Source organism: Nomia melanderi, chromosome 8 (assembly GCF_051020985.1).
Source record: "Nomia melanderi isolate GNS246 chromosome 8, iyNomMela1, whole genome shotgun sequence".
Lineage (NCBI taxonomy): Eukaryota > Metazoa > Arthropoda > Insecta > Hymenoptera > Halictidae > Nomia > Nomia melanderi.
The window spans coordinates 1,100,436-1,127,042 of NC_135006.1; the positions used below are offsets into that span (position 1 = coordinate 1,100,436).

A 26,607-nucleotide genomic window follows, 5' to 3' on the forward strand; every position below is an offset into this window, starting at 1 on the left:
CAAATGAATCTTCTTCTATGTGATATTATCATACAAATACAAAGGAAATACAATACAATATTAGAAAAAGAAACTTGTCACTCTTCAAAGAATATTAAAGACAATACAAACTGTATAATAATCGTTGTTACCAGTGGATTCACGAAACCCGTCAATTTGACGAATATCAAATTTCATAAAGACGTATCCTAACTCTATTTTCAAAGCTCTAATTTCCAAGATCAATGATCTTACCGCAACGAACAGCTACTTTTCTACGTTTAATATAATACAGCGAACAACAAATGTCCCTAAATCCAATGTTAAAGATTCCCTCGAATAATACTTCGCGAAGGAGCACGATTTATGCACGAAACGTGTACACGGCGCATCACGAACATCAATAACGTACATACGCCGCGACCTTATCAAATTTTATCATAAATTCTATCCGATTCGGAGTATCTTTCAGCAGACAGTACGATCCGTCAGTCGCGAACAATTCCGACAATTCGTTTGTCACTCGAGCGTTTCGAATTTCCGAAAATATTAAACGCCGCATTCTGTTGGCGCCCGATCGATCGTAGCGGCGTTTCCTGCGCGAGTCTCCGGGTGTGCTACGTCCAGATAACACTTTTTAATTCGGATCGAACGAATTCGGTGCAATCGCCGAGCCTCGCGGCGATCAGCCGCGAAACAAAGCCGAAGTTCCCCATTCGAAAAAAGGCGCGAGCTTGTTACAGGATGAAAGCCCGAGATAAAAGGGAACGTACTTTATTCATTCCGATGCAGATAGCGAGAAGGCTCTCCAGCAATAACGCGGGTTTCACGATCTATGGTGATCCGGGTTCGGTATTGACTCAATGAAACCGTATATCGGGTCGTAAAGTGTCTCTTGTTCGGCTCCGGGTACTGGAACGATGCACTCAGGACGGAAATAATTCAGCAGGGTCATTCGGAGGTCATTACACAGGGTTTTTCGTTGCGAATATCGGGGGTGGAAGGATGCAATCACATTTAGCGAAAGGTTCGTGGCCAGTAATCATTCAATTTCATTTAATTCCAATTTATTTCATTATTGACTTACGGACGATATAGGTCATGATAATGATGAAAATGTAATTTTAATTAAATAAATTGTATACAATAAAAGTTCTATATTATACATTAGGCGTCTCTCAATTTGATTTAATCTTAATAAGTTCGAATATTCATTGAATTCTTATTTTTATATTTGATCTGCTTGCGAAGAAGTGTCGATTATTGTTAGTTTATAGTACTTAGGGTTTTATCGACGATAGAGACGTTAGACTCGATTAAGATCCTTTGGAAAATGAGGTAATACCGATATCTGTTCGACGGTTAATAATCTCCAGAATGAAGAACGAAATGGATGCGGTTTAAGGAGGCCGGGAACAAAGGAAAACCCTTTGTTGAGTTTCTGTGGGTACGCTATTTTCGATCAGCGTCTTTCGCGATCGTATCAGTTCCTAGCGAGTATTTATCGACGCGGTGTATCAAAGCCGAGGAGAATCAAATTTACCGCGCAATGCTGGAGGATCAATTCCACTCGTGTCGAGTGCGCGTTATATCTTCGGCTCTTTCTTCAGTCGCACATTCTTCTCGGTAAAATGTCTGCCTTAGAATCGCGGAGCAGTTCCGCGATAAAATTCCTTTTCTCATCCGCACCGCATTGTGAATTGTATTGCGATTATTATTCATGTAAATATGATTGTTCGTTGCGTTCAATATTCAATACAATCGCTATTGCGTATTACGCAGCACGGACAGCGATCGCATTTAAATAATACTTGCGCGTTGCATGGTTGGTGTATATTTTTAATTGTTATTTCATGTAAATCGTTATTAATTATTAATAGCGTGACATAGTGGACCGTTTCGTATTTTATTAATCGTCCCTGCCGCAATGATGAAATACGTGAAATTTCTGTAATTATTTTTTGCACAGGTGGTGGAAGCGAAATTCCCGGAAATTAGAGTGAATTATAGTTAATTACACTTTGATCCCTGTATGTAAATTTTATAGAATTACGATACTTTATAGATACGAATAATGATTGGCCATTAATTATAATTACACTGCGACCTTTATGCATTCATAATAAACGCGAACATGAAAGCACGACGAACGAAAAACATCGACGCGAATTAACCAAACTTTCGTTTTTCTTTTTCATTTAATGTGTTCGCCGATGAATATAGAACAGATGCTTTATCAATCTTCGCTAATAATTTACAATAATTCCCTTGACAAAATGGGGATACATCACGCGAAATAGCATACAATAATACTCATTAACTTCAATCTCAATTACTAAGGGTTCATGAACCATTTCATAAACTCTTCTCGCACAGTTGTTTGCTCAAGATCCAATCATCTAAATTAATAAATATCAATATCAATCTAGCAATCTGATTCAATATATCAATTTCATTTCTTCAACGTTGAACGAAATCTAAATCCTAACTAGTTCAATAAAGTCTGAATAACTACAACCCAATGAAATTCTATTTGCATAGAATATGAATAGAGAATATGAATGTAGAATCTGCTTGCACAGAATATCCCTTTAGGTAAAACATCAAATAAACATTATAAAATGTATCTCACTTTATTATCACAGGTGTATCGTCAACCTAATGAACGTGCAAAATGGATAAAATAATTATTCCACTCTACGCTCGCCTGGCTAAATTTTTATTATTTCATATCATTACAGCGAATAATAAAAAAAATGTCTTAAATATAGGAAGTTAACACGTTGAACGCCGCACGATTTCATCGAGCAAAATGCACACAATGGAAAAAGTATAATATTAAATCGTTTGATTGAATTGCATTATGATTATTACACGTTCAGCTGAGCGTCACCGTATTAGGTAGCATTATTTATAACAGAAATGTTTTAAAATAATCATCGTTTAACTGAGTGAACCATAGTAATTCAATTTGGTCGTGGATCACCGGTGACCCCCGTGGCATTCAACGTATTAATATCGAAACTTGAGATTCCGGGGATTCGAAATGTTTACAACACTAAATTCAATTTATTTGCGATAGTAGTGAAATAAAATAAAATATAATACAATATAATAAAATGTAACAAAATATAATAAAGCATTCAACGTGTTAAAAATCAATCGGAAACCTTGACAGTGAAATTGATAAAAATTCGAAAAATGTCGACCAATTTGTCTAATAAGCGGTTCGCACAGAAGGGTCAACACTCTCGTGACGGTCAGCATGTCGAACGATAAAGAGCGCCAAGATGATAGACCACGCTATCAAGCGCGCCGAGCCGTTTCGTAACGTCGCTCAGTTTGCGCCTGGGCGTCGCGTCGTCCCACGGAACTCGTAAACCGTCCGAAAGCCCTTCAATTATCTCGCACTCTTACGTAATCGCGGCATTTCCTTAATTACCCCCGGTCGGGGAGACAGGGGCGGAAAACAAGCCAAGGGAGAGCAGGGAACAGACTCACCGGCAGGAGAGAACGATCCCGGGTCACGTTGTGCTCGCGGTACAGGACTCGTGAGGCGGGAAACGTGAGCGTCCCGGCGACGACGATGTAACCGCTAAGGGTCACGATAATCCTCGTGGGTGCGCGCAGCAGCTGGATCACGGGTAACCGAACCAGGAAACACCAGGCGTTGGTCGACAGCAATGAGCACGCAATGGCGACGACCAATGTGCCGCCGAAGAGGAGGCACAGGTTGAGCACCGTCTCTTGATGGTCCTGTACAAAGCGTGCAAATTGTTTTTGTGAAGGATCAGTTGGTGAAGTAATTAGAAGACTCAGAAGTTGAAGGGTATAAGTCATATTATCATTTGAGACATCCCATGAACGTTGCTGTTATTGAAATGTTTGGTTAGCAATGCAATTGTAATGCAAAATGTGATTTATATTGATTTCTGAGCTCTCCAGTTTTCAAGGGTATCGTTTCAAATAAGATGTTTGGTTAGGTGATTGGCGAATTGATAATCGATGATTGATAATTGCAGAGAAATTTGATGGTTTGAGATGACTGGACTGTTGAGAAAATCTTAATTTCTATTATATAAATGGTGTAACTGTAACTTTGCAAATTGTACGATTACAAGTAATTTAATCAAACCATAGATTGTATAAAATTTTGTTAAATTACTTGATATCTCCTTGGTATTCGGACAGTTGTTTTCATGGTTAAAAATAGAACGGTAATTTTTCCACTATGATAGTTAAATATTATAGTTTGCTTGCTCGTTCCCTTGCCACCAATTTTCACCACTCTACCGCCTCACACTTCCATCGCATCGAAGATCCACGCGCCACATCCACCAGACAAATTGAATCCAATCTGACTGTACGAATGGGACCGATAGTCGAGTAACGCGCGAGAGAAAGCGGAACAAGTTTTTGATTGGACGAAACGCGGGTGGTTTAGGATCGTTTAATGGGAGTTCGGTTGGCAATAATCGATTGCGTTTTAGTTGCATTAGCGTCAGTGTCGTTGCGTCTGCAACACAGGTGAGTGTAATGTCGCTTAATTAATGAAACCTGGATGCTGTTACTTTGTAGTCCCCCGCAATTAACGAGGTACACATTAACGTAATTCGCCTCCCTCGAAAAAAAGAAACTTGGAGTGAAAGAAAGAAAGATGGAGGAAAACTTCGCGAGTAAATCCCATTCATCGAATCACGCGAAACGAGCTCTAGGGCAAAAGAACTTTCCTTATTCCGCGCCGACAATACGCTTTGCGTCATAGAGCTTCTCCATGCTATTCAGAAAAGGGGAAATCGATCGAACAGATGCAGATAAGTCCGATCTTTCCACTCGGTACTTTAACGAACTCATAATAACCCCGGAGACCGCCTGTAAGAATGAAGGGAGTAAAGGTGAAGAGACAGAGCAAGAGAGAGAGAAGAGAGAGAGAGTGAGAGGAAGAGAAGACGAGAGAAAGAGAAAGAGAAGATGAGAGGAAGGGAGAGAGAAAGGAAGAGAAGATGAGAGAAAGAGAGCGAGAAAGAAAGAGAAAGGAAAGAGGGAGAATGGAGAATGGAGGCTCGAGAGAAATTTTCATTTCGTCGGAAAGTTTTCGCGGCCCATTGAAAGTTTAAGGAGCTTTCGCGGGACGGCGATTCCGCGGTGGCGTATGTTAATTTATGTGCGAACTGCATTACGCCGGTAATGTATTCAGTATTCACCTGGCGGCGAGCTCCGGATTTCGGTCTATCTGTCTCCGAATCTACGATCTCTTCCCCGGCACGGTATTATGCGCCAGCCGATTTAAGGCGGCGTCGACGTTTCGTGCCGTCCACGCCTAAGAACGGGAATATTATCAAACCTATATACAATTCCGACGCTGGAAATTCGGGGGAGCCGTTCACTGAAACGTATTCAAGCTATGAGACGAGCCCCGTTGGCAAATGGTAATATCCCGTTGCTGGTTTCGTTGATCGCGAGAAGATAATCTTGGCTTTTTGCGGTAGTGCCAATAGTAGTCCACTGGTTATGCGGAGGCATGAACGGTTGCGTTACAACACTTTATTATTAAGTTAGCCGGCGTGAAGGTAGACGTCAGTGCAGTAAAGCTTCGATACTTGCACGTCGATTGCGAGAAGAGATTATTAAGGTTTTGCAATAGTAGCTCTTTTACTGGTTCAATCAAGTACTGTCTAGTAAAAGATGTTGGAAATTTTATAGTAGTACCTCGTTACTAGTTCGTTACTCGCAGAAAGTACTTTCTAGATTACCTACATTATTTCTTCCTTATCAATTTATCGATTGTAATGAGAATCTCAACGTTTTCTACAGTAGCGCCTCAGTACTAGTTCACCGAATACATCGACATATAAAAACATCGTATTGTTCGCTTCGCTACAGGTTCAGTGAACATAAATATTACCAGGTATTCTAGAAAAAAAGTGATTGTACAATCGAGTGAAAATAAAGCTTGAAAGCTGTACAGTAGTGGCCGGTTACAAGTCAATTAATTATAATCACAGGTCAAGCAACATGAATCGGTGTATGCTCAGCGCAATTACGTTGCGTTTATGGTTATGTGTCGTTGATTTCGATTCGGCCGAATTTAATTAGCGTAGAGTAAACGCGAGGAACGACCTAGTTTCTCTGCGCGCGTTTCCTCGGGCACGTAAATCGCGAAGGGGACGTGTCCACGTATCCGGCGGTCGTAGCTTGTCCACTCGTCAAATATTTATAAGACGCTAAGTACAGGGTTTACATTCCACCTGTTACAGTCGTACTTAGCCACGGACGTTCCCTATAATAAAGCGAGTTGATCCGAAACTGCAACGGATATCGACGATGTTTCTCATTCACGAGCGGCGATGATAATGCTCTAGACTCTAGCGGTGAAAAAGCACGCCAGCCGTATTGACCGGCGTCTATAAAACTTTTATAAGGTTAATCCCGCTATAAAAATATAAAAATATGGGGATAAAAATTTCATAGGGCTGGAACCGATTTCGCGATGAAAGGGAACCGTATAAACCGAGATTCATCCCTTAATACGTGGGATCCTCCATAATTGATTATTAAACAGGATACGTTGAACATCACTGAAAGCGATATTTCCGAGATTTAATACGGTCTATCTTTGAGATGGCAGTGCAACTAGAAAACCAAAGAATATATACGAGAAAATGAATGGAGAATAAAATCTTCTCACAGAAGACTTCGTTTCCAGGATAATCGACTTTCAAAGTACGCTCGACTCGTCGATATTCACAGACAGTACGAGCAACTCTAATCACCTCGAAAATGAGATTATCATAAAATTACACATCATATAAAAAAGAGTCTTATGTTAGATTTTCCATATTCTCCACATTTCTTTATTCTAAATTCCCGTCTTTTCTAGTATTTAAGAGTTCCTCGCATAATTTAACTTCCTATGGAAAAGGGTCTTAATACTTGAAAAAACCACTTCCGCAAAGGGTTGAAAACTATCTTAAAAGCTCTCGTGGTTCCAGATGATAAATGTAGAAGCCGCGAACTTCCTAGGAGGTATTAAGTCACGAATTTTCAATTCTCGTGTGCCCGCGAACGGAACCCGACAGCGCGAAAGAATTTTTCCTGAAAGCAGGATCGATGGGGCCGCGGTTAACCAGCCAAACTGATAAGGCCGTTTCACAGGCGAACGATCAAGTGCGGAAGCCCCTTCTGCGTGCTGGGCTCATACTCCGCGCGCAATATCCAATTATAGCGCGCGCGTATCTTCCGTTCGACTGTTAGGCTTTGTCGCTTCAGAATTTTCTCGAGAAACGGCTCTGTTAATAATTAATTACAGGCAACTTGTTAACAGCCAATTGCTGGCCCGTAGATTCTACACAGAGCAAACAAGACATTCGCTTGTTCCCTATAACCGAAAGATCATCCGAATAATCCTGATTCCGAAATAATTCCGCTGGGCACTCCCGACGGCAGATAACGAATTTTGTCATTAATTTCGCGACTGCCACGCGTTCACCTATAATAATTGACTCGTTGATAATCAATTATTGTTAATCATTTGGTCGGAATATTCGAAACTTCTTTATCGCCGCTCCTATAATTTTGGAATTATTTTAATGTGCATTAGTGAGGTTTCAAGTAATTTCGATCGTAACATGGTCACGAAGTAATTAAACGGTAACCATTAATTATCTCTAATGGAAAAAAGCAACAATATTCACTGTTGTTACGCTGAAGAATCTTCACAGGAAAATCTTGTAAAAAGAGTTCGAATTCCTATAAAATCATTTATATAATTCCAAACTATTATTATATAGCATTCCTCATTTCTTGTTTCTCGTTCGCAAAAGAGAAGTGAAGAAGTTCGTCGCTTTTCATTATCAATAATCAAGCAATTTTCTTCCTTTATCGTCAAAGAAAAGGCGATCCGATTTGGTACATCCTGCAATTTGCCATCTCCGCGTCATAATTTAAGTGCAAGTTCTCCTTAATCTTCCCCAGTTTCACGTTTTGACACTCGCAGTCCCCGTTCCTCGCGCCAGAAGCGACAAAAACGAAGCCAAAGGAGAAAGTGATAGACGAATACCTCGCAGGATCAAGGAGCCACCTAACAATAAACATTCTGCGGCGCACAGCCATTAATACCGTCGAATGAATAATTGTCAACGTAGCATGGTGATACCGTTATTATATCCCCCCGGCCGCCGCCGTCATCTTTCCCGGTGATGCTATTGTTATTGCTGGCGCCGTGTAACCGCGCGATATTACGCCATCCCCGTAAACGCGCGTGTACGTACGTATGTGTACATCATAGCATCGCATCCTCGAGGACGCTGTATTCGGCCTGCGCCGAGACGCCCCCAAAATTCCGACGGGAGCCGGTGTACCTCGTTCAATTACGATATTCCCGGGCTGTTTTCGCCGGTTTTAGCGGTTCCGCAGAACTGCCGGCCCGCAGATGCCTCCACGCGTATTTTAACGGATTATTCGCGGCTTCCGAATGCCGGGTCGCATTGCGAACCAGACCGTCGCGAGTGCAGAATCCGTTCCGGAAAAATTCTGCGGTACCTTGTTCTCTAGAATTGGTCTCAGCCTGTGCTCTTCACCTTCCAGAATGGAATAGAAGTGTGTTCAGACGACATTCAAGTGCTTCGCGGTTGGTACATTGTAATTTTCCCACGTAACTGTGGTCGGAGAGGGTGCACGCGATCGGAGTACTTTGTAGGGTTTTATTGGAGATGTTAGTGGGGATTGTGAAATATTTTAATCAATAGAATGAAACGAAGGGTATTGTTTTAGTGTTGAAGCGGAATTCAGAGGACTTGAATTTCATCTATGAACCCTTTGCACTCGGGAGGTGATTCTCAGTCGCCACTTGATTTAACGCAGTAAAATTGTAAAATCTGATATTTAATGTTGAACTTTGTATCATGCCTCGATACGTGAAATATTCGAATAAAATAGCTTTGCCCCTTAATGTACTGGTGATTTCAGTTCGAGTTAATTTCAAAGAATATCGTCTCATCAGAAAATATTAAATATTTCTAAGGAACCTGTAAATGCTAAGGGTTAATAATAATCTGATGTGGGATGTTATTTTGATATTGAAGTAGAATTTATAGAACTTCCATGAACATGATATATTAATAATAATAATCTTGCTCTGACTAATGGTATCTATTCAGTTAATCAACCATTGAACTGAAAGAACATTCAGTTTAATAGAATCCAAATATCGCAGGAGAGAAAACATTAATTGAATACCTGTAAAGAGACATTCCTAACACCAGAGATTCACAATTTCATTGGTGCAAAGATAGGAATACAGGGAACTCTGAACGGATTATATTATTAGAATCTGTCTTTATAGCATAAACATTCTAATAACGCGACATCAAACGTCCAAATACTTCCGCGCAGCAGTGAACGCGTGTACACGTAGCTACGTAGGTTCTGGCACACGGATGGCACGCACTGTAAAGGCGTGCGAATGTCTCGCTGACGTAACACGTTTCGAACACCAAAGACGGGGGTGGATTGCGAGGGGCAAAGGAGGGCGCGTCGAAACACTCGCGGGAAACAGAAACGCGTAATATCACGGAGTAATGGAAGCATTGGCGGAGCCACGTAACACAGCCGCAGCCCCGGCGTACGTGAGAATAAGTAACAACCCTAATACTTGGCGATTGCTTTCCAACCCCCGTATAACGGCAACCATTATCGGGCTCCGTTCTTTTCGAAAATTTCACGGCGATATTATTCCAAGTTGCTGCTAAATATGGATCGTGTTTAGAATTCTATCGGTGTTTTTGGAATTGGAAATTCGTGAACCGCTTCGGCTGATTGGTAAAGAGGACAGCGGACTGCGGACAGCTCGGCGTATATGGAATTTCCTAATTCATCGGGTGCTGCGAAATAATTTTATTTCTGCGCCACCCGATTTATCCGTGTACTTATATTATTTAGAAATTAGGAATAGACTGGCAAGTTTCCGTATAATATTCTCAAGTTTAAATTTTTCTGGACGGGACCAGGACGTTATTAACACATTCACTGCCACAGTGGTCTCTGGTGACCGGAGCTTTAAAATAATTTGAAAACAATTATAATTCATAAGATAACTGACGTCAAATAAAAATATTCAATGGCGCAAATAAATAGATAATATTGTAGCGTAAGAATTGTGATAGCAAATAATTAATAATTATTTCTATTTATTTTTGTTACGAAGGTGTAAGTGGTACGTAAAACGCTGATGTTTTTCGTGGTAGTCAACTTGTTAACTGAAAATCGAGACAAAATGAGAGATCGAGTCGAAAGGATTTGAAGTTGTCTGAAAAATTGTGAAAGTTTGATGAAGTAGGAATTTTAGTGCAAGAAATGCTCGTAGGATTGTGATTGATTTTATTTCTTGTAATTTAATAAGGATCCACGAAGATTGTTGACATTAATAAACTATAAAAAAGATAGTTTTTAATAATTTAATTGCGTCGATCGATTATGATTCCCACGCGCAGCCACGATTTTTCAATAACCGGTAATTGAAAAGTACGACAAGCAACACGGTTGCCGTTGATTTTATTGATTATGTATCGCTGGAACGAGTTTTCGATATTCCGGAGCTGACTGAAATTTATATTAACGGGTTCGACGTTGGCGTTAATTAAAAGTTTTGCAATGTTGTATTATTTGTGGAGAGTGAATAAAAAGTTGCCAAATAAATCCCCGAACAACATCATCACGTGAACGCAACGAATCGAGAGGAATATTTCCGTTTTCTGTCAACGTTTGCTGTTGTTAATAAAACGGTACCTCTGGTGTCTGGTAATTAAAAAACAAACCATTCTTCCTGTTAGTAACCGTGTCAATTAATGTGAGATAGAAACATATTAAACGACATAAAAAAAGGAATAAATAATATCTGAGTAACGTGAAATCTGATTGCATGGGACGGCAATAAAATTACATCAAAATATTATATAAAAATATTAAACCGCACTTATAGAAATAATGGCTTTATTTCATAAAAATATGATACGATCAAAAAAATAAAATGAATATAATATTGATTTCAAAGGAAGCTTTGCGTCAGTAACCGATTGCAAATATATTTATTGTATCTTTTAATTCATTCAAATTATTCACGCGATACATATTATCACTATAAACGCGCTTCATTAAACTGTGTTGAACGCGGTCCCTACAGCCATCTCAGAATGACTTACCATCGCTTTTGAACAAACATTTGCCCACCGATCCCTGCACCTTTATTAAAACACCGCTTCCATAATAGCTCGTTAATGGATTTATTTTAATTAACTAATTTCTGGCTGCGTGATCGACCGAATTTGCTCAACTTAATGCTCGATTCTCTCGAACGAAGCGACTAAACTGTTAACCAACTGTTAACAAAATTTTACTGCGCCGGTCAGAGAATAAACTGTGAAAATTGCTCTGTTAATACATTGCCGTATTAAAACGTTGAAGTTCGATATTGGCAATAAACTGTTCTTCAAACAACAATGTTCCACATCGGAATACTTGATAAAATTAAAAGCGCAATAAAAACATGGCCGAAGGGTCTGCTAAACGCACCGTTTCTATTTAAATACATCGGAATGAAAGTATAAGAAAAATATCGCTAAGATCGTTCCTTTTCAAAAGTTGAACACTCGGTAATACTTGTCAACACTTAACAATACAATTATCGTTACTGCCTAATTCGATTGCACTCTTCTCCGAATCGCAAAATTCAGTGTACACTAGAATCGGATGCACGTTCTTGACATTTACAAATTTTCCTAACATTCTTTTCGGATTACTTAAACATTCCAATCAGCTCATTATTCGTCTCATCTTCCTTTCCACCAATACAAAACACCATTTACTATTAAACACATACATCCCACACACAATATTTCACCTTCGCATAATTATTCCAACACGCAACCCCCAATTGCTTCAATTAAAGCCACTTCAATCTGCAATTACTAACCAATATCGTACAGTGAAGCGAACGAAGCCAACACCACCCCCACAGACACAGCAAACAATCAGTCTCCACCAACCGCAGAAGGCCAACTCGAAAACGTCTAAATACCATTCCCGAGTCGTTTGTACCGGATAAGATCGTGGAAGCTGCGGCATCCTCTTCGGAAGTGGAGTTGGGATTTCGAACGCCGGAACGAGGGGCGGCTGGGCGGGGGTGACGATTAACGAACGATTATTAAAGCGGCCCCTTATCGCGGTAATTGCGTGGAATAAATCCAGGTAGCGAACGGAACGAGGACGTCGTCGACGTCGTGGCAATTTTCTGGCTCGGCGAGCGACCGGATGATGATACCCTCTTCCCAGCCCCCTCGCACCCCTTCGTCGACCTGTGGTGTCCCGTCGCTGTAACCGCGACTATCTCTTTAGCCAACACGCGATACGGTAATCTTTTTACCAGGAGGACCGTTAATCGCCGATCGATTTTACGGCCTCGATACGCGGCCAACGGTCTGGGCCGTCTTCGGGGCTGGCTTAACACGTTTGCTCTTGTACAGGTCACCGGTGTCCGGCACTCAACTTTTGAATGGCACTGCAAGAGTCGCTCCAATCAAATCAAATCACTGTAATTCGTTCGGCTAAAGAATAGCTCGCAAACTCTCCAAAGTTACGAGTGGTGCAACATAATATTACATACATGCAACGGTGATATTCGTTAAAGTGGACACGTGAAAATCAATAACGCCGTTCAATCGAATGATTTCATGTTGTATTTCTCCGATTATGTATCCATATTTCGCTAAAAGTGCCGGTAAAATGGCAAAACATACGAAAATTGATAGGCACTCGGCACATTCGTGTCAAACGACAGTGTTAAACTTTATGGATTCATATAAATTACAGATTATGATTTACTTCTTCTGTACAAACGAGAAACTTGTACCATAAGCAATGTAACAGTTTCAGGTTGATGGTAAACAGGTAGCAAGGCTAATATTTGACTCGAAGTCCATGAACCACACTGCACACCGAAAAAATCTGTTCGTTAGGAGGTTAAAATTGGCAGCGGTTACGTGAACACAACGTCAGCGGCAACGAGGGGGTTGCAAGTAGATCCGACAGGCTCCAGCCCCCGGCTGGAAGCTTTTCTTGCTACCGGTCCGTTCCGTCGGACAACGGTGATCGATGCTGACGGTGGTTGTTTCGCCTTTTATTACTTTGGCCAGGGAGCGGCCGGTCCCGCCGAGAATTTCCGGGACTGCAAGCACAGCTGTTTCTTATCGCCAGATAATTTTTATCCCGTAGTAAATTACACGCGAGCTTGTTGCGTCCGTTGGCTTCGGTGTTCGCGAGGGGTTGTTTTTAATCCGCGGTTGCCCGCCGGATAATCCGCGCCGTTGCGGATTTCTGTTTTCGCGAACAGCAGCCTGCCCTGTTTTCAGCCGGCCCTCCTCGCCTACCTTCGCGCGCGTGCTTATTTTGATTGGGTCAATTAACATCGTTGCCCGCGTTTGAATTCGAACAATTCGTTTCGGTTCAAATATCTAATTCCATGTTTTTTCTCTTACGCGCGCTGTTCGCGAGATTTAACGGTAGAAAACCGGATAAATTCCAACTCGAGGGAATTCCGTTGAATGTTAGGCGTACATTGTTCGGCTGCTCGTTATGGCACTCTAAGCAATAGATAACGTTCACGAATATTTTCTTCGAGCGATGCCTTCTTCCGAACGTTCGAGGTTTCTCGTTAATCCCTTCCGCTGTAACGATATTACCTTTAATTCGATTAGCGAGGAACATACACTCGTAATCCGCTTATATCGCAGTTATTAATCTGCGGCGCATAAATACGCGGTGCAAACAATTAATATCCCTCCTGGCTAAAGCACGGGAACGAATAAAATAATCCTGTCGGCGCGTGTGCCCGTGAAAAATAGTCGTCGAAGCGGATCGGTTAATCATTTCGGGGTTCATACGAACGTCAACCGGTCCCTGGGAATCCGTCGTGTCCGACCGCGATGAAATTAATTAAACGCTCATGAAGTCATTCGCAGCGGTTAGATTGTATTTTTCGTTTGCCCTCCCGGCTCCCGCCACCTCTGCCCGTTCTCTTGCACGTGTCCCGTTTGCGTTCATTGCCGTCAACGAGCGCCCGCGCAAACAATGCGCCGGCCGGCGACGATAACAATGGCTGATCGTTCAACGGGTTCAGTGTACCTTTCATCGAGCAACAATCAATCTTGTCAGATGGCTCGTCTCATTGTCTAATAACAATCATTTACGCCGGGCCACGCGATTAATCAGCGGCTTAATAATCCCGCAAACATGACTGCATCGATCTGAAATCATTAGCGAGGTCCGAGCTTCAGTCTCCCTTCGAGCCTTCAACGATGGAGTTCGCGTAACACTTTTCAGACGAATTCGAAGTGCTTGGAAGAATATGTTTCAAATTTGCACAATTATTGAGACACGTTGATTGTCACGAGAATCTTGAACGTATCATGTATTATATATGCAGTGGATTATTTTTTCGTAGTGGAGATCAATGATATTAGAGATCATGTATTATTAATTGTTCATAATACTGTAATTGTAATAATAAATAATAATCATTATAATAATTAAAAATAATTATTCAGAAAAAGAATTATTGTAATTATAATAATAACAATAATAAGAAGAAAAATAATTATTATAACTATGACAGTAATAGTAATAATAAGAAGAAAAAGAATTATTATAATTATAATGTATAACAATAATACTCTATCATAAACCTTGTTTTACTCTACCACCTACCAAGTCACTTCCATACATTACTAAACACATTTTCCCGACATCGATCGTCCCGTCGTAGTCACTTCCAGGCGAGAAAAATCCAATCATCGTTAACCACTACAGCAATCGACGCGTTGATATAATAACCACGTTTACATTAATCCAGAACGGAACCAATCTAAACAGTTTCCAAATATAAATAGCTTCGCCCAGCCCCAGGAGATAAAGTAAGAGGAAAATTAATGAAGCCGGATGATGTACGATAAAACGCCAGCCCATACGACGTATGAAGCTCGTCGGCCGGAGAGGTTAAACATTCATTCGCCCCGGAGCGAATGAACTAACGCGGCCGCGCCCCTGATATGTGGGCCCACGGAACACCGCGGAATGCGTCCCACCTCGAGGCAGCCAGTAATTCTCACGAGGGGCCGGCGATCTTCGAAATTGCGCGAGCTGTCGCCGACCTGTCGGCTGCGTTCCCTCCGGGCCAACCCCCGAATGTTCATCGTTCGGTAGACTGCGAAACTTTATGCATTCACGTCGCAAAGGAATCACGGGAAGAATATGAAGTTGAGTAATATTGTTGAATTGAATTCTGTTACCGGTTGCCCTCAAATTATCCGTGCAACTTGCGAGAGAAAGAGAACTTCGTACGATTTCTGATTCGTTTATACTCGAGCCGAAGCTTTATTCCTATGAGGTTTACTTGAAAAGTTCCTGGGAATTTTGCGTGCAACGAAGACGATTGTTATTTTCATGTTTCATGTATAGGGATAGGTTAGGTCCGAATTAGATAGTTCTTGATTTGCGTTGTTAATTTTTATTCAAAATAATTATGTATTGAAGGATTATTGAAGCAGTTTCCTGAAAGCCGGCTTTCGTTTCTGGAATACCCCATAGAAACCAGCAGGGGGTCGAGGATCTCGGGCAACATATTCATTTTCGCATCGTTCGTGGCAACACGTGTCGCGATAATATTTCCAGGCCGAGTGTGCTAATGGCCGATCGATTCGCCGACTCTTTTGAATACATAAATCATTGTATCGACTCCGGGCGAGAATATATCGCTCCAAAATGAACTCCCTTTCTTCCCTAAGCCCGCCGATGCTGTTTCCAATCGCGCCTCTCCGGGCTAATCGACCATTACCGGTGCAATTTATTCGTGTCACCCCTCGACACAATATCGTCCATGCTCTAGAAATCGACCTATCGACGAAAGAAAAAAAAATTATTCCTTTTTAAACGATGAAAACTTAATTCCTCTGTTACCCGATCTTCCACAGAAATGAATTGTTTAACATCGACTCTTCACTCACGATTCGTCGATGCACATCGCCCGGGATAATAAACGCGCGTGACTTCCTTGGAAAATATGAAATCAACGAGCGTTTGTTAATGACATTCAAATTTGATTACCGCTCGCCGCGTACCGTCAGAAACTGTCTGCGTGCCATTTATCTCGAAAGCGGCCAGGCAAATATTTTCGATTTCAGGTGTTAACAGACACGCCGATATCGCGGAGCTTTTTATGGAATATAATTCCGCGCTTGAATCCAGGCAACGCCGCGAGCCTCCGGTGCGATCCCGAGCTTCGATCGAATTAACGTCATTATTTTAAACGGTTATTAAAATTACTTGGGTTTACCGTGCCGAGCACGGGGAAATTGATTGGACCCGCGGCGCGGTCCGCCGGATGATGATTGAAATTGAAGTGTGACACGATAACAACAAATTAAATAATTAACCAACGTTCCGTGTTTGTAAGCGCGTTCACCAGGTTTGACTTTAATAGCGCGCGCGATCCGGTCGCATGTCAGGTTGTCGGGAACGGTATGACAATTTTCCGCGCGATTCTCGGATTTCGCTTGTTATAAATAAAATGAACGGCTCTTTATGAACATACTATTTGTATCAGCTATAACTGAGGAACGGAATAAACAATTTATATCAATATTATATTAATGAATCGTTAATAATAGAAGATTCGTTTTTATTCTCCTACAGAAATTCTTTGTGTAGTATTATGGCACTTCAGGATATCAATTGTTTCAAAATAGACGGGAACATTTGAACGATAGACAAAAGTAAGAAATTGATTTCACTTTCTATTACTTTCCGAAGTACCAGAAATAACGTAAGAGTCGCGATCTCTATTTTAATTCACAAAATGATTAAAATGCATTAGACAATTAGGTAACTTGGCACGACACAGTAATATTGGTTAAGCAGACTGGCAGTCGTTCAATGAATATCGAGATCCGCGGTTTCTCTATTTCCGAAGGACTCCACGTATACATATGCAAGACACTTTTAACAAAGGGAATAGTCGTTCGCCAATTTCCGCTTATTAAAAGGGAAATTCTGAAACCTCGAGTGTCCTTTGGAATAGAGTTAGTGGGGCAGAAACATTATTCTTCATTCGGCTATAGCGCGAGTTTCCTCTGCGCGAATAAATTAATCGTCCGGGCCACGTTTCCAGGCCGAGTAAGAGCGACAATTATCAGCGGCGTGCAGTGCTCTGTCCCCTCGTGTATTCGTTCCGGAAATGACACTGACCCTGCCTCGTTTCCGTCCTTCCTTCCTTCCTCCGTGTGGCCCTGCATATCGCGGTTGTAAATTCAATCGACCGTTTACTCTAGATCCGAAGGGAGCTCCGCGACTCTATTGGTGAACTAGGGTTAATTTTCATAAATCCCTGCCTCCCCAATTTCTTCTTGATACTATCTTATTAGTAGTAATAACAAAAGTAGCAGGCTAGTAATAATTTCATGACAAAAGTAGTAAACTAGTAATGAATCACTACTAACACTAGTAAATTAATGAATTATTACTGTTCGTAATTCGTTAGAAGAAGAGAAAATAATATATTAGTAGTAATAACAAAAATAGCAGGCTAGTAATAATTTCATGACAAAAGTAGTAAACTAATAATGAATCACTACTAAAGCTAGTAAATTAATGAATTATTATTGTTCATAATTCGTTAGAAAAAGAGAAAATTATTTATTGATTGGAAATTTAAATTCACTCTAAAGCACACTATGTTGTTCATTTGTGACTATCAATTGAATATTATCATTGCTGCCATCCCTGCTATTCTTTCTGTTTGTTTCTTTTATCACGCTGCTCCCGTTCTTCTTATCGATTTTACTGACCTTCCTGCTTATGTTATCCTTGTTGATTTTGTCGCTCGAGTTCCTTTCCCTGTTTTATTATCCCGTTCTCCCCACCGTTAAGATTTCGATTAAGGCTATCGCCAAAGGCATCGCCTCCGTCCTCGACAACAACAACAATTACAGCAATGATGCCCTTATTACTACTCCCCTGCTGCCTTTAAAACCTACTAAAACCAACCCCTAATCCTCGATCTTCTCATTCACCAACTCGCCACCCCATTAGGATATTTATAGGCCCCAGATACTTTCATATTCAACCCGCATTTCTTCCTCCTCACAATACACCCACTGTCCCGCCGTACTTCTTCTTTTTACCGATCCTCTTTTCACGGCCTGTAAAATATTCCTTGTCCCTGTCCTCCGCGAAACACGTACAAAAACCCCGGCGTGCCTATACATTCCCCAATAAACCGAGAAAAAGGGACAAAGCACCGCAGTCCGCTCTCGGCAGTCAACGTCGCGGTAATTATTTACCGATAACAAGGTATTATATCGGCCGACACTCGTCCGAGTAATTATTCCACGGGATAACGACCATTTTGCGGAAGAACGCCGCCGGCTTTGTTCCTCCGTCGATATCCTCCGCCACCCTCGCCCCCTCCGCCACGTCGCTAATTAATGTCGTTCGTTAAGTCTCTCCTTTCGTCGTAGCCCTGTTTCCACGTGTCACCCGCGAACATCGAGAAGACAGCCGCGGAATATAGTGTCCCCGCGATTATCATCGTCGACGTCAACGTCGTCGTCGTCGTCGTCGTCGTCACGGGGCAACGAATCAAACACCGAGCGGCCAATGTTTTATCAATTGCAGTACGCGGATGGTGGAGCGCACTTACGTAAAATTAACGAGTCGTCGAGCTTTCGAGCACCAGACAAGCCGATCGAGATTTCATCTCGTTAATCTCGTATCCAATCCTTCTCGACCTGTTCTACAACTGAATTATTAACCGCGACACATTTAATCATCGACGAGATCGCGCTGCGATCGCTAACGATCATCGAAGCCTGAAGACGCGTGCGATGACACTCCGTGTGGATTACTTTCCTCTGTTCCGATTGTAACGTTGAATGGCGGGGCCAATCTACCGTGAAAATGAAGCGGATATTATTTCAGTTAAAGCGCTGCGTGAAGGGAGCCGGCTCGTTTTTGTGGGAAAGTGTCCGCTATTCATAATCGGAGTGCAATAGACGCTTTTATGTCGAGACTCGTGCTATCCGGTTTCAATTAAAGACACGTGGTAGTTTGCATAATTGAAGTGGCGTGGCTTCGTTTTCTTCGGGGCAGATTATAATGATGTCGTTTTTTCCCTTAGTTCATGGGGGGGAAGGTGGTTGTGGTTGGGAAGAATGTTTAATAAGGTGATAGAATGCGGATTTAATGATTTATTCGGTTTAGTGAGGCGTGGATGAAGAGGAGGGTTAATTAAATTAGTACGGTGAGAAATGAATTACTTGTTTCTTTGATTTAGGCGTTGATAGGCTTCGTCAAAATTTCACAGTTTAAGGAATCAACTTCTTAACGAACTAATAAAACAATACTGTAATAACATTGATTATTAACTACAATTTTATCTAATGGACACAACTGACAAAAAACAGTGAACAATAATTACTACAATTTGTATCATGTTATAAATGACATTAACGAAATACCCACGGTTTAGTAGCAGTCGATCAACATCGCATCTGTATACTGTTGCATCTTAAATAATACCAAGCAAAGAATTAATAATCATTAAACCAAATGCCACAATTCACCAAGCCGATGATCGTGGATCCACGATCGTGACTCGCAGGCCGCGTTCCCCCAATACTATTTTCTGAGAATTCACGCGAGCAACGATCAACCGGATTAACTTTTTAATTAATCCCTGCCGCTGCTTACCGTTATTTCATCCGGTCGGATATAGGTTTGCCGATCGATTACGATGCAGAGGTAAAATCGGAGAGGAACGGAGAAACGAACACAGCTGGGCCCATCATTAAATAAAACCCGTGAATCGATCCGACCAACACTGTCCGAAATCCCGTGCAATCTGTTTCGTATGTGGAGAAAAGCATAGGCATTCGTGGAATTTCAGCAGACTAACGCACAGTGTGGTATTCCAAAAGTCCATTTGAAAAATGTTACCTAAACCGACAAATTTCTGCTATTTAAGATAGCTGGATACGCGAGGAACAATGTCCGACAAATTTTTTTATCCTTAAAGCACTCGAAAAGTGCTGAATTTGGCATTTTTTGACTACGCCTTTTACTCTTCAAATTTCTTGCAACACTTTCCATGTCTTGGAAACGTTGTACGAATTTTTCTTCAGTATCAAAGTCTTCAGGTAAGCATGTACTCTATCTTTAATAGTTCATTATTATCTCGTTATTATCATCAGTACCTTACCATCATTTATACAGTATTATTACATATCTTCGTTACAGTTAATATCATCGTCAAAACTATATAAAAGAAATTTGTCTTCGAGACATATGTACCGGGTTATTGTAATATCTCGACTTTCGAGTGTTCCTCATTTTTAGTCTTATTATTCTTTTACAAGAACTGGTACAACTCAACTTCGAAACTACTATTCTTTTACAGAGTATATGCATATAGCAAAAATGCTATAACATTTATACCATAGAATACTATAGTTATTATATTTGCTATTTAACCCTTTGCACTCGAAAGTTGTTCACTTGAAATATTCAATACATTCTAATTAGGTGTAGATAAAATTCTTTAAAATTAATTTATCAAAAAATCACATAAATTAGGGAAGAAAGCTTTCTTTCAACATTTCACTTATTGATGCAGTACATAAAGGTTAATGACAAATACCAAAGTTTATAATTTTGCTGTATCAAATCATCTGGCGACTGAGAGTGGCCTCCCGAATGCAACGGAATGATATAATCCATCATAAACATAATACCCACAAAATTCCTCTTACCCTCGTTTGTAGCCTTCACATTCGCTCCAACATCCAATTGCACAGATCCGCTCCCTCTAGTCGCCCTAGCAACAAATACTATGCACGGTGGTACAACGAAGCCGCCAATCCCGTCTGCCGTCCGAAAATAATGCCGGACATCGGTCATTCCAAGGAGATTACGTGTTACGCCGCGAAATAGACTGGACCGGAGCCGTAACGAGGGATCGGCGGGATCCGCCGGCTGTTTCGACGATTTCGGGCGGATGGATCGAGCTAAGACCGCGGGAACGAAAATTGATTTCGAAGGATTATCCGTCCCTTTTTAAGGATTTGCGCGGAGGGTCGCGGAAGGACGGACCAAGAAGAATAGGGGGTTCGTGAGGTTCCTTGCGGCCCGTTATCTCCGCGTTAAGTAGCCACTGTCTGCCCTCCCTCGGACCGTGTTCTGTAAAACCGGAGGTAAAAAGATAAGGGACTTCATTTCCTGGTGATATCGCGACCGGAAATCTTTGATGGTCCGGAGTGGAGCGGTTAATTACGGGGAAAACGAGAAAAATCGCACGGGGTCGGACGACGGATGAAATATTCGCGGATGGGTGGTGATCAGAGGGAATGCCAGGAATCCGATTGCGAAGTTACGAAGATTAATGTTCAGACTGCCTTGTGTAAAGTGTTAACCCCTTGCATTATGGTTTCTTTCGCAACAGCGCTCCACGGAACTACTTTACGGTTCATAATGCATTAGAGCAAGAAATAAATTCTACGTTTATTCTACGTCTACGGTGACTCTGAAGCATTACAATTAACCCTTTGCACTCCAAGAGTTTTCTACGGAAACTACCCAACACAATTTCTGATGAAATCTAGTCAACATTTCTTGAAACTGACTCAACGAGAAATCGCATGAACTAAACGATGTTTTATTCTAATATTTCATATATTAATGCATAATATGAAACTTAACCTCTTTTTTGTAATACTCGCTCATAAGACGTTATATTACGGTAAATATTTGTTGTCAATGCATGATCAACAACCCAATGATGTAATAAGTTGCAATATTTGATGAAGGAAACTGCAGCGATGATAAATAAATGAAATGATCTTTTCATGTCTCCGTAGCGGGGCCTTTCGGCCGTTAAGAGTTAATATTAAATATTATACTTCATAATTTTGCTGTACCCAACCGAGTGGTAACTGACAGGCACCTATGGAGTGCAAAGGGTTAATAGTAGAAAAGTAATATTCAATTTGGACTTGAAATAATCGAGTAACATTTATATTTGTTAAATTCTAGTTGAAATATTCGTTACGAGTCTAACACGATATTATATGTTTGTAGGAATTATATTGTCATGTATATTTTCGAGATGAATATTGAAGAATCATGTGTTAATTTAATAAGTTTTAAATAAATGGATTATTTGTAAAAAGGTGTTTGAAGGAAATAGTTATGTGGACAAGCAGGTTGCCCAGCATCGAGGTATAATCTCTCTAGGATTATGAGTATAAGAGGAAATAAGTAGGAGGTAAGAGAAGGATAAAACAGTTAAGCGAATCCATTGTACCGCTTAATTCCCTGAAATCTTCGTATAATGTCACTAGGAATGATAAAAGAATCTGCAGGAATTCATTAACACGCGATAGTGATCGCCAGTATCAGTTACTCAATTGCTTGAAAAGAGAAATTACAAGGAGGAAATGGAAATTTCTGTCGAATACAAATACTTATGTACCTCCCAAATAATAATGATAATATATAATGTAGTAACTAAAGAAATATAAAACCAAATGGTTAACAATTAATCCTATCATTCGCTTTTACTTTCAAAGAATACATAATACTATACAGAACGCTCAAAATTCTCGTGGCAGTCAACATGTTAACGATAATACTATATCTCCTAACTTTCAACAAACGTTCACATAACGTACCCCACGGCCGAAGTAGAATGAAGTTGTCGGGGACGGACGCGCACGTGAATACAGAATTCAGTGCATTAGTGACGAAAGCTTCTCACGATTATCTCGAAAACTAAAGTTTTCCATTGACGACATATAAAGGAAACAGCTGTTCAAAATCATATCCCCGATAATATATTCGGAAATCATATAAATCGGTGCGAACTAAGCACATCGACAACTTGACTCAAAGTATTTCCAAATTTCTGCCTGCGAGAAAGGACCGATTAAACTTCGTTCTCTCAGAATTTTTCTGGAAACGTCGAACGCGACGTTGAGAACAGTTCTCCGTGAGTTCCATGAGCCCGCGATAAACACTTCCAGGATTCCGTGCGCGCTTTTATTGCCCCATTTTTAACATTTTTCACGAGGCGAGGCGAGCGCGTGCGGTCGAGTCAACATCGAAGATTGCTCGTCGCTGGTTCGGACACGCGATAGTTCTTTCGCATTAATTTCTCGGCCACGCGAGCGCCGCGGCCGACACGAGCGACGATTACGCGATTATTAATGCGATTATTTATCGCGGCGCGGGATCGATGGTTATGAATAACGCTGAAATATCTTTCCAGAAAATCTGGCCTAGGCCGTTGCTCAGCGCCGCGGAAGAAAGAGAAAGAAACTAGCGGGCATGAACCCTGGCCTACCACGAAGTAGAAAAAGAAACGGTTATGGGACGTGGAGAGGGGCAGTGGAACGAGACGGGAATCGGTCAATTATAATCTCGAAAATTACGGCGCCGTTCTATGAACGTGAATGAAAACTGGCCGGAAATTGTTTGGAAGCTGAGCCGGACTCATTTCGGTAATCCTTCGGATTGCTCGATTTATATATTGGAATTTGGCGGTGATTCCGTCGGGCGCAATTAATCGGTTCGCCCGATCAATAATTCCCGCGCGGAATCGATGTATTTGGGCGTAGCTAGTATGTCTGACTCATAATGGTTCGGCGTAAATTGGAAATCTTTGGGATTGAATGGATGGAATGTATTTTCTGGGAAAAATTGTTAGGAAAATGAACTAGAAGCTATGATAAATTCTAATAACTGGAATTAAAAGTCTCTTCGATTAGCTTCGTAAAGTTGAAATTCAGGTAGAAATATTACTTTAGGATTGTACTTCAGGATTCCTACAAAATGTAATTACGTTTAGACAGAATCTCGCTCAAGTTACATTAAATACCCATTGACCTAGTTAAATTTCTATCTGAAATCAGATAGTAATAGACGAAGCTACTCTTGCACTTCTAATATGTAGACACGCAGAAATTAATTTTTCAAGATTTTCCATGTTACTACAATAAAAAAAATTCCTGTTTCCGTTTGACTGTTGTTCATCTGTCTCGTAGCGCGCGATACAAAATGGTATGCAACGCAGACGATGTTACAGGGATCGGTTGTTAACGCCAGCCACCGGGTGTAATCTTCGTTAAAGCTTCGCCGCTCGTGCGTTGTTTCATCGCAAATATTGAAAAACCGAGGAATGTTCAGCGTCGCATCAAGTATTTTTCTATCGCGGCATTACGAACGGTGCCCCGTGAACACCGGGCGTACACTTTTTTTTTCGTTTCTCCCACCCCGCCGCCGAGGAAACCGTACAAAATCGGTTCGCGTGTCATCGGTTGCCGACCCCGGCCCGCTTCAATACTGTCGTGTTCCGACGTATTAACCCCGAAACATTTGCAACGCTGTCGGATGACGCGGGGCCGCGCGATTATCAAATAAAATTCGAGCGACAACTGGCTACTCGCACGTTTTTAACCGAATAAACACCGACGGAATAGAAAAACATGTTCTGTGCGCAATAAACACGCGACTGTAACGGACGGAATACTTTTCATATTGGAAATTTAATAACCGGATTGCCCATTTTGTATGCGTTTATGGAGCATCCGTGAATGCAAAATTTCACAAATTGCGTACGATGGGAACAAATGTTCGAAATATTCAACGTGTTGTTGCTTCTGCAATATTTACGTGGAGAAATCATTTGTTAACGTTATTCTGTGTTTCTAATAATATTTTTGAGAATTTGATTCTGCATGAAAATGGAAAATTGAATGACTTAGCTGTGGATTTTATCTGTGTTTATGGGAAATTCGTGAATCCAAATTGCACAAGATGCACGCAATAGAAAAAAGTTTTTGAAGTATTTGAGAATATTTGAAAGTACATAAAACTCCGAAATTTCTTAATGACTCTCCAATGAGAAGAAGCATTGTTCCCTTTTATCTATTGTATGGGAACGAAAAGGAAGATCCTCCGTATTGAAGAGCCCAGATTGTAACGAATCTACAGTTAACAAGCTTCGGATCTTCTCCTACGGAATTTAATAATCTTCATTATTCACTTTTTCCATGGAGAAAATGTTTTTTGTGTGCACAATGACACGTGCAAAGCACAATAAGGCTGTAATGAAATTTATAACGATTTCAATATTATTATAATAATACTCAACAGAATTTCTACCAAATTATAAAGTCTAATAAATTCGTATGATCTTCACTGACAATGGTGCACAAATACAAAAGTCTCAACGAAATGGGGTGACGTGTAAAAATTAATAAATCCGAGGGAAAGCATGAGATATTTCTGTAACTTCTGTTACGCGCGATCGAGATTTAAACAGCATTGCCGAAACGAAAAAGCAGTAATGTATTTACATGCACGTCGGTTGGAGTACTTTTAATAAAGGATTATTAATCGCCGCTCATGATTAACGTGGAAGATCGAATCTCGGCCGGACAGTTTATTCAATTCAGCTTATTCCCCTTAGGCAGGGATTGTAACCTGGGGACCGGTCATCGCCAATATTTACCCAAACATATTACATAGTAATTCGTGATGACTTCCGATATTTATGGGCCGCCATCAGCCTCGGCATTGCATCATTAAACTTCATAATTAATTTTTGAAACGCGAACATTCGGAGCTCGGCCGGCGGCGTGCTGCGAACGTTGTCGGGGATTAATTGCTCATTTTCACTCTCGACGGTGTACAGAGCGCCTCATAATACACCGGTTTTAATTGCGACGCGCGACGAGGTTATAAAACAACAAACGAAGTCGTGTAAACATGCGCCCTATTTAACCGTATTTAAATTCCCTGACTGTTAGTCACATTTATATCCGCAAATTCAGTAATCGTTAGTTACGCTCGTGCGCCGGGAATGCGACTTGTACAGAAAAATGTAAACCAGCCGTTGTTAGCGTTGTTAAACAATAACGAATCACCAGATTCCGATTCTGTTTTGTATAAATCAACATTGTTGCTAACGTGGTATTGTGAAACTGGTGTACACACTGTTTACTTATTTGTCAAAGGTATTCTCGGTACGTTTGAGGCAATATAAAAATTTTCCTGAGGTTCCCATCTTTTCCTATCTTCGACATTTTCACGAACTATAATAAACGATCGTTGGCGATTATCTCAATCTGTGGAAGCTATAAACCATAATTATCCGTTCACAGTAATCTCAGTTTATAGAAGACGATTAAACATCGCGTTCTAAAGCACCGTACATCAATCGAGCCCGATGCTCGATCGATCATCGAGATTATCTCCTCCCGGGACACGCAGTAAAATCCTTTGATATCGCTCCGCGAAAGTTTTTCCTCACAAAATGGGGCGACTTAAGCTCGCCGTTTTAAGACAGGGGAGCTCGATGTGGCGCAGGTGATGAGGATTCATACGTCACCGCGATAAACGGTCCGCGGAACTTGTAAATTTATGTTAACTTTACGCACCCCTTAATTGATATACACGGTGGGTCGAAATAATATGGATCAGCGGGTGTGATGCAATTCTGAATTAACCAATAGTCGGGATTAACATAAT

General features: G+C 41.0%; 1 protein-coding gene and 1 long non-coding RNA gene across 4 annotated transcripts in view; one reads left to right on the forward strand and one right to left on the reverse strand.

The window, feature by feature from the left end:
- The window catches only part of LOC143174833 (uncharacterized), a 206,977-nt gene that overhangs the window by 166,280 nt on the left and 14,090 nt on the right, over positions 1-26,607 (forward strand). The gene's annotated exons all lie outside the window — the stretch shown is intronic.
- chn (zinc finger transcriptional factor charlatan) overlaps positions 1-26,607 on the reverse strand; it is a 167,324-nt gene that overhangs the window by 116,377 nt on the left and 24,340 nt on the right. For 2 of the 3 annotated variants that reach the window (XR_012999239.1, XR_012999238.1), the window contains exon 8: positions 3,481-3,735. Coding sequence is in view for 1 of the 3 variants with exons in the window: in XM_031976016.2 (XP_031831876.1) it covers positions 3,618-3,735 (118 nt within the window). In the remaining 2 variants the exon portion in view is untranslated. Of the gene's footprint in view, positions 1-2,558; positions 3,736-26,607 lie in introns of those variants that run through there. The other variant, XM_031976016.2, reaches the window with a different exon arrangement.